General features: G+C 35.2%; 1 protein-coding gene across 8 annotated transcripts in view; it reads left to right on the top strand.

The window, feature by feature from the left end:
* CBLB (Cbl proto-oncogene B) overlaps nucleotides 1-15409 on the top strand; it is a 135082-nt gene that overhangs the window by 108204 nt on the left and 11469 nt on the right. For 3 of the 8 annotated variants that reach the window (XM_040569307.1, XM_040569281.1, XM_040569343.1), the window contains 5 exons: nucleotides 34-399; nucleotides 2982-3076; nucleotides 10510-10653; nucleotides 14974-15062; nucleotides 15161-15292. In XM_040569307.1, the coding sequence (XP_040425241.1) occupies nucleotides 34-399; nucleotides 2982-3076; nucleotides 10510-10653; nucleotides 14974-15062; nucleotides 15161-15292 (826 nt within the window). The remainder of the gene's footprint in view (nucleotides 1-33; nucleotides 400-2981; nucleotides 3077-10509; nucleotides 10654-14973; nucleotides 15063-15160; nucleotides 15293-15409) is intronic. The other 5 variants (XM_040569324.1, XM_040569288.1, XM_040569334.1 and 2 more) reach the window with 3 other exon arrangements.

Genomic DNA, 15409 nt, shown 5'->3' on the forward strand with positions numbered 1-15409 from the left:
GTAACTTTTTTTGTTAATTCTGGTTTTGTTTAGTCTTCTCCTTGTATGGTGAGGAAACAAGACAAACCTTTGCCAGCACCACCACCTCCCTTGCGTGATCCTCCACCACCTCCACCAGAACGACCCCCTCCAATTCCACCAGACAACAGAATAAGCAGACACCTGCATCATCCGGAAAGCGTGCCTTCCAGAGACCAGCCAATGCCCCTTGAAGGCTGGTGTCCCAGAGATGTGTTTGGGACAAGTCAGTTAGTAGGATGTCGAATAGGGAGTGATGCTTCTCCCAAACCAGGACTGACTGCAGTTTCCAACATAAATGGAAGGCACAACCGCGTAACTTCTGAGCCAGGATTTATGAGGAAACACAGACGTCACGAGCTGCCTGTGGAAGGTGCCAAGGTATGAAATAAGCTGAATGTGTTGAAACCTAATATGATACCCTACTGCAGTATTGTTTTGCATTGTCTACAATACTACTTTATATTGGTCAGTGATCGTGTGCTGTTTCTAAATATTTCTTGTTGCTTGTAAATAATAAGTGGGCCGTAAATAAATGGCTTGTTAAGTAATGCAATTTGCAAAGCAACAGTACGAGGGTCTAAGTTAGAATTCAGTTTTAACATAGAACATTCTAAAAATGGCTTGAAGACAGAATTCTAGTTTTGCTATATTCTTTTAGCAAAGGATTCATACAGTTGGTGCATAATCTAACTTTAGTTATGCAGCATCTCAGGTATACTTTGAAAGTGTTTTATGCCAAAACGATTTATACATGTGATGATGGGAAATAGATGTTCTGGTTACTTCTATGATAGGTGAGATAAGGACTTGGTAACCTCTTCAATCTGTAAGATATATAGTATGTACACATGATATATATAAATATACTTAAATTGTTGGCTATATTGTATGCATTAACATAAGCTTAATATGTTAATGGTAAGGTGGTCTTGTTCACCAGTAAAACATTATTTTCAAAAGAGCATTAAATTTGCGATGATGTTCAGTAATGGAAATGATCTAACCTGCCTTGATCATAAAAAAGAAGAAACAAATACATCCAAAGCCAAGCTAAATGTAGAACCATTTATTTTCTCTTTACAACTGGCAATATGGGCAGCATCCTTAAAAGTGTGCAGTGGCACAACTCCCATATTGCATTGTTTGATTTGGTATTACCATCAGTACTTTCAACCTTATTCAGGATAATTGGCGTTGTGGCTACCTTTTTATTTTTCAGTTATTTACAGTAATGCACATATCATTAACTGGATTCTTCTTTCTTTGGAGTTAAGTCAGAGCTCCAACTGCTCGAGTTGAATGTTGCTGTAATTTCTCTGTGTCAGTTTTTGATTTCTCTTGGACAAATGTCCAGTGCAACGTCCAATAATCCATTTTCAGTGCTGAGGGTGTTTGGAGTTGTCACTTGCAATCATTCCACTGATTCCCTAACTTTGTTTGGCTAGGAGGCATCTGCTTGTCACATAAGAAGTATGATTGCCTGTCCTTAGCTGCACTGAATAGTGTGTATGTCTGTAACTATGGTGTTTATTCTTTCAAAAAACGAAACAACGACAAAATGAGGAGGATTGTTTCCATTCATTGATTTAAGATATCTTGGAGAGAAGAGTGTGGAGGGGTAGTCGTAGTGTTAGACAGTTTCAGATAACTTGCAAAACTTTGTAGTGTTGGGGAAGCCTGGAGTTGAAAAGAAACCAAATGGTGGTGGCCTAAGAAAAAATTCATGGTTCTGCTCTAATCGGTTTTATCAAAGCAGCTCAGTAATTTATTCATAGTGCAGGTTATTAACTCTCTCTATTTTTTTGCTGCTCTTTTTTTACTTGAAGACTATATAGTTTGTGCTAAGTAGGTTGGATTTGAAGTTCTGATCACAGCAGATAGAAATCAGTTTTTCTCTGTTTGCTTTTTTTTCCCAAGGTCACAAGCTATTTAACTTTATCTCATTTTTTTAAATAGATATTGTGGTCATTTTGAAAGCATGCTACTGAAATTCAGTTAGTATTGGTAAAGACCATTGATGTATGTGATGAAAGGTGCTTAAGAATTTTATGGTAGCATATATAATTAGAATGTTCTTTTTTTCAGAATTAAGGCAAAAGACCAAAATTTTACTTAGAGCTAGACTGTTGTTTAAAATGCTATAGTTTTTTTATCTGCTTTTAAAAGGATACTGGGTTTATACCTTAATAGAGCCATATAGCATTTGAGTTGTGATAGAATGAATGCTTCTCAAATCAGAATAACCACTAAGTGTGGAAGTGCTATCGTACTGCTGAGAACTTATATAGGTATTTCTTTAACCAAATGCTGTTTGAAAGTCGTCTTCAGGTAATAAGCCTAAGCGACTTGGTTACATGGAAAAACTGACAACTCTGAATTACCATTTGAGGCTGTATGCACATTCACAAGGGTAACATTTCATGACTTTTCATCCCTTATTCATTTATCATAATATAAGCTATTTGCTATTAGTTAAAGCCAAGAATCAGGAAGACAATCATGCAGGTACGGGGTGAATTCTGACAGGTACTGCACTACGGAGTTTTAAAAAACTATGCTTATCATGCTGTACCTGTTGTTTTCCCTCTGTACTTCATCCCTCTCACTTCCAAAAGTTTCAAAAGTTGCAATCTTGAAATCTTAATTTTCCCCGAAGTGATTCAGCGGTAACTGAGTAGTCCATCTACTAACTGGGACATGAAATTTCCTGTTTTGGCGAAGTTTAAAACTTTAGTATGTTCTACAACTCCTAAAGAGAGTTATCTGAAACAGGTATGAAAAGAGTCACTTCAGAATACAGCTCTGTTGTGTGAACTTCTAGGAAAGCCTTTATGCATAGCCTTTGAAAAGTCTATTTGTAATATCTAGTTTATCTGTGTTATATCTGTGTTAATGTCTTAGTTCATCTGTGGTGATAAATGGGAGGAGAAGACCCATTGTAACACTTATGTGATTTTTAGGTATTTTCAAATGGTCATCTGATAAACGAAGAATATGATGTCCCTCCACGGCTTTCACCTCCTCTTCCAGCTGCTTCCCCCATCCCTAGTATAAAGTAAGTTAACTTTATCTGTAAAAGAAATATGTTAATTAATGTTAGACAATAACACTGATTCTCTGGTGCTAAAAGGAAAACAGAAAAAAAGAAAGAAAGAAAATGAACTAATGTTGAACACTTGTTGTTACATTTTCCATGACACTTTTAAGTGTTTTTACAAAGGAAATGTAAATTTTATTGATTAAGTAGGAGCAGTTTTCATGTTAATTTAACATAAGACATTTTATGTCAAAAGAATTACTCGTGGCAGATCTTTCTCATAGGAATTTGGCAGTGGGAGCAGACCCTGTCCATTTTTCTTTCTACTCCTATTGAAGAAGTATGGTAAGAGCTATTTATCACAGATGAGAGATTCTAGGAAAAGTGCTGTGGGTAAAGATCATGACATATGTGTGCGTGTATGCATTCTATCTCTAATGTAGTCATGCTTTCTGGACTTTCTACACATGGAGGCTTTTTTCATGCCAGTATCTTTTCTTTGTGGTGGTTAAAAACAAACAAAATAACCTTATATCCATTTTAAATGGAGTCTATCTGCCCGAATTCCAGAATGTGGTTTAGGAAGTCTTGTCATTTCAAGTTGTAGACTACTCTTAGTCTTCCAGTAATACGACAGTTTATCAGATGTTGCCGTGCATAGCAGTTCTCTTTGGACTCCAAATCACACAACATTTTCAACAGAAATTTTGAGAAAAAAAAGAAAAAAAAAACTTGGAAGTGCTAGAAAATCATATGTTGACTGTATTTTTGTAAGGAAATAAGAGTATACAAACCACAACAGATGATATTATCCTACAGTTTCTTTTCAGTGTCCTCCATGTGATGCTTGCTGCTAAGTAAAAATGACTGTGCAGTCAGTACCTACTAATACTGAGAATTTTCTCACTGGAATTTAATTTTGCCATATCTTTAGCACCCATTCCATTGTTGTTCAGGTAGAGGTAGCATTAAAGACAAATATATTTCAGCATTCCAATAATATGCTGATTTTTCTCTTCCTGAGCTTTAGAATAAAGATGAAGCTTTGGTTTTTTTATTTAGAATCATGTGCTTGGGAAAACAGTTGCTGAATTGAAGTTCTACGTTTGCTTTCCATTCAGAAGCAAATTAGAACAAATATTTTTGATAGTTGAATGTTGAGTTGTAACCTGATTGCTGTAGAGTATCACAGGAGTATGGATATCTCATGTAATCGATCCCCTGTATAGATTAATCTCCTTGGACTGACTGCATCTTCCATGATACATGTAGCTCCTGGGACGTTCTATATCCTGATGGTCAGAAAAAGAAAGCAATGACTCTGATGGACACTCTACATACTTTAATATTCCAAAGGAAATTGCTCAATTCTGAAGAGGGGAAGATTTTTATTTTTGTAGTGTTAAAATAAGAAAACATTGTTTCATGAAAATCTCATTTTTTATGCGAATTTTTTTACAAATGTAGCCTCGAATCAAAGGACAGTGTCATGCAGTGTTCATTGGAATTTCCACAATATATTACAACAGTGATACATCACAAGCCAATCCGAAAATAAAATTTAACTTAATAAAAGAAATAAGTTCACTAACTGAAGTCTTCTGAATAGAAAACTGACATATGCCAGCAGAAAGAAAATGTTCAGTTACTAAAATAAAGCTTCATGCATTTTTTCAGGAAGAAATTCACTTCCATTTCTGTTTTATGTTTTTACTTGTACCTTAAAAAAAAAAAAATGGCACATTTCAAATTTTGATTTTTAAAATGTAAAAAAGTATCAAAATATATCTTAGGGGTAGGAAGTTCAAAATATCTAATTAACAGCTACTAAACTGTCACATTTAATGTCTGTTAAAATAAAAAAGTGAATGTTGTGTGTTGCTTCTTGAAACACTAATATGCCCATTCTAAATTGATTTCAAATTAAGTTTTTGTTACCACTAGAAAATACCTCTGTTAATCTATAAGTAGCAAAATATAGGCAGAAAAATAATAAAAAAGCAATCTTTCTTCAAAAATAGCATATTTAATGAGTTTAATATTTCCACCAACTACAGTAAAATGCTTTCAAAAAGCAACCTGAGTAATATTTAGCATTATTTAATGTGAAATGGTAGACAGGATATTTTTACGGAGTCTTTTTCCTCCTATAAAATTGACTGCATTAAGCCTTCATAAATATGTTGAACTGTATTTGATCCGAAATACTCTTATTTTCCATAATTGTGCTACTGCAATCAATCTGGTGCAAGTTTCTCATTTTTTTCCTGCTTTCTAATCTCTGCAGAATTGTGGCTTGAGAGCTAGTTTGTTTCATACAGCTCAAAGGCGTTCTATTTTTTCTAGTTATTTTCATAAGTCAGTCCGTAATTTCAAAGGTTTAACCAAAGGGTACATTGAGCAGGTATGAAATGCCATAGTGTAAATAATAATGAGGTAAAATGATCCTCAGTTGAAGCTCTAAGACATCCGTACTTACTTATTTGATAATTTTTTTCTGAATAAATATGAGATTGCAAATATGACTTTTAAAAAATAAATTACATTAAGGTAAAATCACTAGTGTCTTTTTCTGGAAACAGTGCTGATTTATTTTCATTTTACTAAATTGGTTATTATTTCTTATACATTAGTAATGAAATGCTGGGCTCATGTTAACTAAGCATTTGATTTTTATTTTCCACTCAGCTGCTGTGCCTACATGTGAAGTTATTTTTTATCAGATTGCTTTAATTATGTCAGATAAATTGTTTTTTAGCAATTTTGATCAAATTGCTGTTTTATTCTCAAAAAATAAAAAGTAAAACTTCAACATCAATGTTACAGAACAGTTCTTCCCCCAAACTTAGAAGTTTTCAAGGCAAACAATGTTTGTTTTATTCCCAGTAGGCCCCATTTTTCTTCATCAGTTTAAATTGGTCTCCTTGTTTCAAAAGTGCTTTATACTGCAGTGGTATTTTACCTGAGAGCCTCTATTTCTGAGTATGTAATGAGACATTCAATTCCATGTACCTGTTGTATCCTATATTTATGTTAGGAGTATCTAGTTGATTTGAGCTGGTTGAGGAAAAGTGCATAGAAAAGTATTTCTCCCCCTGCTATCCCTTTTATCCTTGCTAGCAAACTTTGAAGGTGAAGTCATCATTCCATTAAGGAAAGTGGGGTTGGCAGTCGTGGCTTCCTTGAAATTGGTCTTTGCTGCGGTGCTTCTCCAGGGGCTTGTAGAAGGAGCAGTGCCTACAAAAGGGTTCCAGGTACTCAAGAGAGGATGCTCTGCAGGACACAATGTGTGCTAAGCTTGATAAGTCAGTGAGTTTGGTTGCAGCGTTCATTCTCAAATAATTCTCCTTGTGTGTTGGCTCACGCTGTGCAAAATTCAGTACTCTGTGAATGAGGGCAAACTGCTTTAATAAACACTTTGGTTTTAAGGGTAAAGCATACACAAGGGTAGTTGTTGTGGAGAAGGTGGTGTTGATTTGCTCGTGTGATCCATATAACTCAACATCTCTTTTGTTGAAAAACAGTTAGCTTGAGGCCTTGCAAGATTAAAGCTTTTGTGTACACTATCAACTAATACTGTGTATAGGGGAGGGTTTGTACAAGACGAATTGATAGCAAGGACCTGATGTCTGTACTGTACGTGTTATGGGTCAGTAGTTCGTCTAGCTACAGTCTTGTCCTGTGAATTGGAACAGCCTTCAGCAATCAGAATATACAAGAGGCATGCTTGGAATGTGTCTTGTCTTTTTGTTTAACTTGAAAGGTGTTCAATTTGTGCACTCCTCAGTGCAAATCAAAGTATGGTGAGTGGGGAGATTAAAGAGATTCCTTTCAAAAGTACAGTCTGATCCAGACTGAAATACAGGGACTGCAAGTTCATTGTGTCTAAGCTCTGTGAGTAGGTTTACCAGTAAATGAAGGAAGGGGAATCTTTCCCTGAAATATTTTTAAATGAGTATGTTGTTGGTTTCCCTGAAGCTCTGCTAGATTACAGCTGAGCTGGACTTGAAGTGATTTGACAAAAATGGCTTTGCATGTCTTTTCCTGGTTTGCCTTTGGTGCTCAGTAGGATAAGAGAGATTGACATCTAGCCTTCTGTTCGACAAACCAGAAAATACAAAGTCATTGCTTATCAGAATGCAATTCTGACTTACAATTTAAAAATATTTCCGCTTAAGGAGTAGGGGAAGGGAACTAGAAAATATTGTAATACAGTGTGCTGGTCAGTGTGAAGGTACACAAACCTTCTAAAGACATAAAAGTAATAAAGTTTTTTGAAGTGTAATTATAGAAAACTTCACCAGATTATGAAATCTGTTCATAAACAGATTTGCCTGCTTATTAGATGGTTTTGTGTAGAGTAGTAATCTTACAGTAGAACAAAAGAGATTTAACAAAACAATTTGATCTTGAAGAAATTTCAGTAATGATGGAGAAAATGGGATATACAAATAAAACAATGCAAAGAGGTTTGGAGTCAAGTATTACAACTGGATTGTAAATTGGAAGAGCAATACATTTTTTTTGAACTGAATTGTGAAAAGTTCATAAAACACAATGCAAGTATAAGACAATTTTAGGACTCTAGTGGAGAGTATATTAGTTATGTGTTAGTACTCTTAAACTTTTTGCTACTTTACAAATCAAAAGCACCTTTCAAATATTAAACACACAATATATACAACCCAGCAAATATTTTCCTTACTTTAAAGACAGCAAAAGAGCGACTTTACTAGTGTGAAGGGCTTGTCTAAGACTACACTGTACTCAGAAGCAGGAGACGCAGAACATGTGTCTCTCTCAACCAGTAATGATCAACTCCCTCAACTCCCAACCAGTAATGATTTCTCATCAGTGCAGTAATGTTGGAAATTGATTTTATCATAAATATGCTAGTATCCTGTGGAACAAAGGCATTGCTTTGCTAAACATATGTTAGGTTCTTGTGTCTACTAAATAAACAAGAAAAAAATCAGGGGCATGAACTAGGTGAAGAGGGTAAAAAAATTTTTTTTGGTACTCCTCGGGTATCCTAATTGTCAGTAAATGAGTCTTCCCACTTTCCTGTCTAAGAAGTGTTTTTGTAAGGAAGCTGATAAGACTAGCTATACTGTCTAAGTACAGCTATAATACTGTACTTAGTTCAGGTGATGGTCAGCCTCTCTGTAGATTTCCTTAAAAAATTAATTCACAGGAATCAAAATCTCTCCTAGAACTGATTTCATATAGAGCCTTCAGAGAGGTTTTTGTTTGTTTGTTTCCCAGTTGTAACCTTTGAAGTGGGCTTCAAACACTACCACCAATCTGGCTTCCATATCAGTTGGCGTTGGATATTTCTGGATACTAATATTGATATCTGCAGAAGCCATCAATTCAATTTGTGATTATTTAAAAACAAACAAACAAACAAAAAGCACAGACATGTACTTTACATGTATAACATCTGCAGAACGTTCTGGATAGCTATGTAAGGATGATTGCATGTCCAAGAAATGAGAGAAGTTATTTTTTGTTGGCCTTTGAACTGTTACCTGAGAATACTACAGAATTCTCCTTGCCCTGTTACATTTCTCCTTGCTTTAAATGGCCATACAGCAGTGACACAAATTGACTGTTCAACTAGGAAATCAAAGATGGAGAAAGCATTTCACACTGCATTGTTGTATTTACAAAAGACCTTTTGCTCCCTCTACAGAAGGTGGTAGAAAACTGCAATATAGACTTTGCAGTTTAGTGTCATCAACCTTCTTTCACCCTGCACCTTTTCATTCCTTTAGCTGGAATGTATTTGCAAAAGAAGTTGGGTTCTCATCCTTCATGAGTTTGCTTATGAATTCAAGAGTGTATTACTGACTGAAGGAAAGAGTGTCTGACAGGTTAGAAGTAGCTCAGGACCTGTAGGCTTTGAATATATTCAAACAAAAGCAGCACACCTACCCCCGTCTTTCTCTGTTCTTTTCTTTCTCCCTTATTTGTTTATTTAGTGACTGTCTGGTAGTCATGACAGTTAGCTTTTCATTTTTGTTCACAGAGTACCTGGATGTTGTGGAGTCATGTGGCATCACCTAAAAGAAATCGTGCAGGGCATATATTCTTCCTTTGTGAAGTGTGCTGTGTGTGTGTGTCAGATGCTGCTTGTGTTGGAAAAAAATGAGATGAGCTTAGCCTGTTGTTTCATCTCTTGCCTTTATGATAAAATAAATCTAATTAAGCCATCGGAAGAGAAATTATGTCCACTTCCTTCTCATGTTTCCTATGGTTCTTAAGAACTTCCCTAAATGATTAAGTAGATGTGTCTTGTAATGTGGCATGTAGTTCAGCTCAGGAGCCATTAACCATGCTTTCAAGCCACAAATCAAAGTGGCCATGAATGCATCAAACATCTTTATTTGAAGTCCTCCATCTGTTGACCCTTTTTGTGGTAAAGAATGAAGGTACTATTTACTGCATAACATAATATCCAGATGATTTTTGAAGTTACATACTTCTTAGTGTTCAGCTAGTTTAAGAATCAAATGCCTATTCATGGTTTTCATGTATGATCAAACTGAAGTTAAATTAAGTCTTTAATGTAACGTTTTGTGTTCCAGATGACTTGATTTATTGATTTTGTATATCAGTGTATTCACTATAAGCAGAGGAGCTATATATATAAAAGATGATGATGTTGATTTCTAGTTAATTAGCCTAGTTTGGTATGTCTTATGAAGGCCAAAAGATAAGTTGCATTTTTTAATATCTAACAAAATCTCTTTCCCCAGCCAGTGCTCACTAAAGTGAAATGTTTGCCCATTGTTTTGTTTACACTCATATAACACAGAACCAGGTGGTAGGAGTTAGTTTTTGTTCTAAAATAAAACTCCCATCCAGCAGTATTCTCCAGATAAAACTTGTTACCTATAAATGGAGACGGTAAAGTCCACCTCTTTCCTGGACTTCCACTGCTTTCAAGAAGTAATGTAAGTGGATGTCTAAAAGGACAATTGCAGTTTAAAGTAAAAATAATTTAAAATACAAACAGATTCTGGGATTTCAATAATACTATGGCTTGAAAAAGACTGAAAGTTTGAAAGTTCTCTGTTTTACTGAGCCCTGATAAATACTATTTGCCCTGAATTAACTTCTGTTTAGTTCTCTTGTTAAGTGCAAACAGCTTAAGCCTTGTAAGTGCGTATTTAGGACTCTAATTCTTTGCAATTCTCTGCTATGTTATGCTTGCTTAAAGTATCTGTTTAATGTTTAAAAGGTGAGCTGCTTGATTCGCTGTGTATTCTCAGAGACAAAAAAGCCAGTAACCTTGTAAGTTTTAGTTTATCATGGCATTTTTTTTAACCTACACGTAGCAGGCATCTATTAAGGGTGTTTAGGCTAAAGAAGAGTGTTTTCTGTACTATACCAAGGACAATTATGTAACAGTTAAAACAGAACTGATCTTTTTCTCATTTCCATAGGTGCTCTCTTCCCTCAGCAAATTCTCTGTCTGATAAATCAAGGGATCACACAGATGATGATGATGAATACAAAGTTCCTTCTTCACATCCTGCAATACTAAGCTCACAACCACCTCATTGTCATAATATAAAGCCTGTTGCTCGGTAAGGTCATTTAGTAATATTGAAGGCAACTTACTTACAAAAGTCTGCCTTTTCCAAAATTTATTTGGATTCACAATTTACAATGATGGTTAAACTTGACTGCTTTCTAAAATGTCTTATCTTTTCAAGCTTGGGTTATTTATGCCTCTGTTTCATTTGACCACCACCACCACAATCATAAACCTGTGAAGTTCACTGTATCATATCTTTGTGGTGTGGTATTTTTTGCCTTTGAACACCACTTCTCGGAGGAGAACCTTTTCGTTACTCAGATGGAATAAATCTCTTTTGTTTTAAACATGTTCTAGAGTATTATCTCCAAATTGTCACACTTATGAATTGATAATTGATTATGGCAAAATTTGGAGCCAAGAGACATGGCAATTAAAGGCTGTCTCATTCATGGTGAACTTTTTGGTCTTTGAATCATAAAGAAAATCTGAATGTCAGGAATGAAGAGCATAAGTCTGGGGGAAAAAAAGGGCCAATTCCCTATTGGTCCTGTAGGTCAAAAGTATAATATTAAAACCGATTTTTGATCTACAAAGTTCAGGCTTTTCTGCGGTTGAAGAATGCAGCGATATATTGCCATTATTTCCCTCTGTCATAAGATGATGTCAACAACCCACTATCAGTAAAGTTCGAAATCTCTCTTATCCCAAAAATTGCTAAATACATTTTTTTTTTAGACCTGTTCAATCAGACGTTTCCAACAGATGGATAAAAGTTCATAGTCTGATCACTCTTTGCATGCAGGTTAAAAATGCTAAGAAGCAGACTCACTGTTAGAACTGGTGATCCAGCTTTCATTGCATAGATGTGGATGTTACACAGTTGTCTTAGGTCTATGATACTGAACACTTAAATTCCTGTCTGCCCTATCAGATGTTCTTTTTTGTTTAAGGGAAAAACAAACAAATAAACAAACAAAAAAGCTGATGAATAAAACTGTTTATGTTGGCCAAGCAAAGAAAAAAAAACCCAAGATCTTAGTTGACCTTACCTATACAATTTTTTATTGGAGAGTGTTGTGGTTTTTTTTGTGGGAATGTCTTTCTGTACCATGCAAAGTTACCTAATAGAGGCTTAGTTGCATGTATGACTAGAGTTACACAGCATGCAACCTTTCTTAGGCAGTCATTTGCAATGGAAGAGAGCATTATGTGGACGGATAACCTTGGTTTAACAGCTGCCAAGGACTGTCTGGTACTAAGTGCTGTACTGCAATAGGAGTGAGTCTGTAGAGTGAAACAATTAACTCCAAGGACCACACATCTACAGTGTATGTTTTGGGAAGTTTTAGTTTTGGGAAGACTAGTCCTAGCATGGTCCTGTGCCTGGAGTACTCTTCTGTAACTGCAGCACATTGGATGAGCTCCTGCAGGACAACTTTTGTGTTAACATTGTCCAGAAGCAATCAAGGCTATATGCTCTGAGACCTCTCTAAATATAAACCTAAGCGGGGATGACTAGGAGATTTATTTTAATTCATACTTCTGATCTGAACCAAAAACCTAATCTAGATAATCTAGATGCAAGCTGAAAGATTCTTGAGAAGATAACCAACTGGAAAACTAGAAACTTTTCTGGTATCCTTCATTTGCAGAAAAAGAATTGATTGGTGTCAATTGGCTATGATGGTATTTCACCAGACCATTAGAATTATTAATAGAGGCTATACATGGAAATCTGATTTCCAAGCTTCTGTAGCTTTTAGTTTATTATTTAGCTAGCCTAGTTGCTCTTTCACTTACGGTGCTTTTTGGCAGTAATCCAGGACTTGCTGCACAAAATAATTGTTTGCTATTCACATTGCTCTGGTGATTAAAACAAGCAACTCTTATTATATTCTCCCACAAGACTTTTACCTAAAACCAAACCACTCTTCTAAGTATCATTAAAAAAAAAAAAAAAAATCTTTTTGAATCCTATATCCGTATTTGTCTATATATGATGTTCCATATACTTAAAATGTCTCCTTTTAGCTAATGTTACTGTTTAGGTGTGAAAGCTGAGATAAACCTTTCAAAATCAATTTTGATTCTAGTTGATGCTTTATGCTTAGGTACTGAAAATTAATAAATAAAATGCTTCCCCATCCCCACTTCTTTTTAAACTCATGGGGGGTGCAATGAAAAACTTTTAAGTGTTGTCTAGCAATACTATTAAAGGTGATTTATTTATTTTAATTTTCATAAATGTTTAGCACCTTTCAGTTCTGTCCCCCAGGGTCACTCTTTTGCCACTTTTTCCTTAGTGTTGCTTCCTCAGGTCTTGGATAGTACTTAGAGATTTTGGTAAACACAAGAGCCTACAAATTTATATTTTTTTTGGTGTTTTGAAATTTACAAACTATGTAATTCTTCCGCATTATACCCCCAAATATCACCTCTAAGATTTCTTGCTCTTTTGCCAGCAGATATGTCAATTCTAAAAAGAGTACAAGAAAAATACAGAAAATGATTCACAGCATTATGGGAGATCAGTTAATTGTCTGGTTTGTTACAGCTGATCTCCTCTCACGTAGACAAGTTTCAGCAATAAGAAATGGAGGGAAAGAATTTCAGCATTAGTCTAACTAGGCTACTATTAGGAGAATGATACATTTTTGCAATCAGTATCTTTTCCTAATAAAGCAGTTTCTGAAAGGAAAAGAAAAGAAAAAGACTAGACTTGCTTGTTAGTACTAATTTGCTGCTATTCTTTCTGGTGTTGTCTACTGTCAATATAAGCAGGTATTTCTGCAAGATTTTTAAACTGATAACTGGACTCATTATGAAGATTTTTAAAGTCATACCACGTTAGGTTATCATACTACCTAGGGCTGATTAATTTATTGAAAATGCAAAGTAGATTCAAATTAAACTAGAAAAGATTCTTAGTTGTTTAGGATATATGCTGAGGCGTCAAAGGAAGTGTTGCATCCACTGTATTTGAGAGATTGAACCAATGTAATTTCAAAGATAGAAGCAACACTTCCTCTACCACTTCCCTGGGGAAATTAATTCACAACAAAATATCTCTTACCATTAGTTTTTTGTTTTAAGTATTGTAATTATTCTTACATTTATTTCATTTCTCCTAGTTAAAACTCTTGGGACCACAGAAACAATTTCACTTCCTCTTTCCTGTTTATATATTTTAAATGATTCCAGACCTTTATTCATCCCTTCTTTCCATATGGCCAAAGGAGATAAGTTTATTAATGTTCACTCTATTGGTAAAAACCCAAGATGTGAAATTTTAGCTGTATATAGATAGCTCTAGCAGATTTGCCAATGTTTGATAATAACAATGCATGGTGGGCGGTTGTGGTTTTTAATTTTTAAACTGGAATTGTTTATCATGCTGGCCTTTTTCCAGAGAAGCTCTCTGGTTCTTTTTGAACATGCAGGGTCTGCAGCTCCAATGACAGGAGTAATTTTCCCGTTCTTTGCATTTTTTTTAAACAATATTTAGTATTATGAGGTTTTTGTTCTATAATTTTCCCCCCTGTCTTTGAGCAGAATCTTTTTACAAAAATAATCTCCAAGAGATATTGTATTTTTCTGACAAGATTATAGGTATCTTTGTATTTTGTTTCATGAATCTCTAAGTTTAAACAATTTTCATATTGAATTTTATACTGTTATTTAATTTTAAGAGAATGATATGTTTCCATTTAAAAAAAATAGTAAATTCTAGTAAGGTATCAGGAAGTCTTAGTTTTTCTATACAGATTCAGATGCCTGCAAAACTGCTTTGACTTTTTCATTTTAAATGTTTGGCTTAAGATTTTAGTTGAAATTTGTTATTTCCAGTGGTGTTTTGTAGTATTCTGTTGGGTTTGTTTGTTTGTTTGCTTGTTGTTTTGTTCTGTTGTGTTTTTATTATTATTATTATTATTTTCTGCTTGTTTCAATGTGGATAACTACCAAAATTCCCATTTCCCCTCTTAATATTTCTGCTGGGGAAACCTTAACAGCTGGGAAGGGGAAGTAGGATTGAGTTTGTGACTTAAATATGTGAATAAACCATTGACTTGACCTCTGAAGTGAGGGCTATATTTAATATTAATTCTTCCTCTGTCTTGTAGTGCAGCCTTGAGTAAGTTACTTAAATCATGTCACTATCCCACTAAGAAAGCAGTATAATTCTTCAGAGTTTATTGAGAGCTAACCAGTACCTGCTGTCAATATAAAACCCACAAAGTTTAGAATTGATGGAGCTTGTCGTCTTTCATTTGTTTCTGTATAATGGACTGCCAGCTCAGGCATTTAATTCTGGGAATTAATACTTGGTTAACTGGTTGATTACTTCCTTTTTAATGTCTGTCTCCAGGGTGTGTGAGAATGGTCAATGTGCTGGAGTAACGAATGGAACACACAGTGCTACTTCTGAGATGAAGAAACCAAAACATCCAGAGTTAGGTGCGTTTTTATTTCCCCACCTTAGCAAGAAAAATTGCTCTGTGCTGTTCTAGGGGTACAGCAAGAAAACATTCACTTCTTGTGATTGTGTCATTCAGGAGATGTCTATGATGCACCTACTGTTCCGGTACCTTTGCCACCTGCACGACCTCCTACCAGAGACAACCCAAAACACAGCTCTTTGCTCAACAGGACACCCTCCGATTATGATCTTCTGGTGCCCCCTTTAGGTTGCAGACTTTTTGATGACTACATTTAATGGTTAACATAGCCTAGATTAACCAAATGCCACGTTTATTGAAAAAAAACCAATGTTGAGTATGCTAAGAGTACCAAACAAGCTATGG

The sequence above is a fragment of the Cygnus olor genome, chromosome 1, assembly GCF_009769625.2.
Source record: "Cygnus olor isolate bCygOlo1 chromosome 1, bCygOlo1.pri.v2, whole genome shotgun sequence".
NCBI lineage: Eukaryota > Metazoa > Chordata > Aves > Anseriformes > Anatidae > Cygnus > Cygnus olor.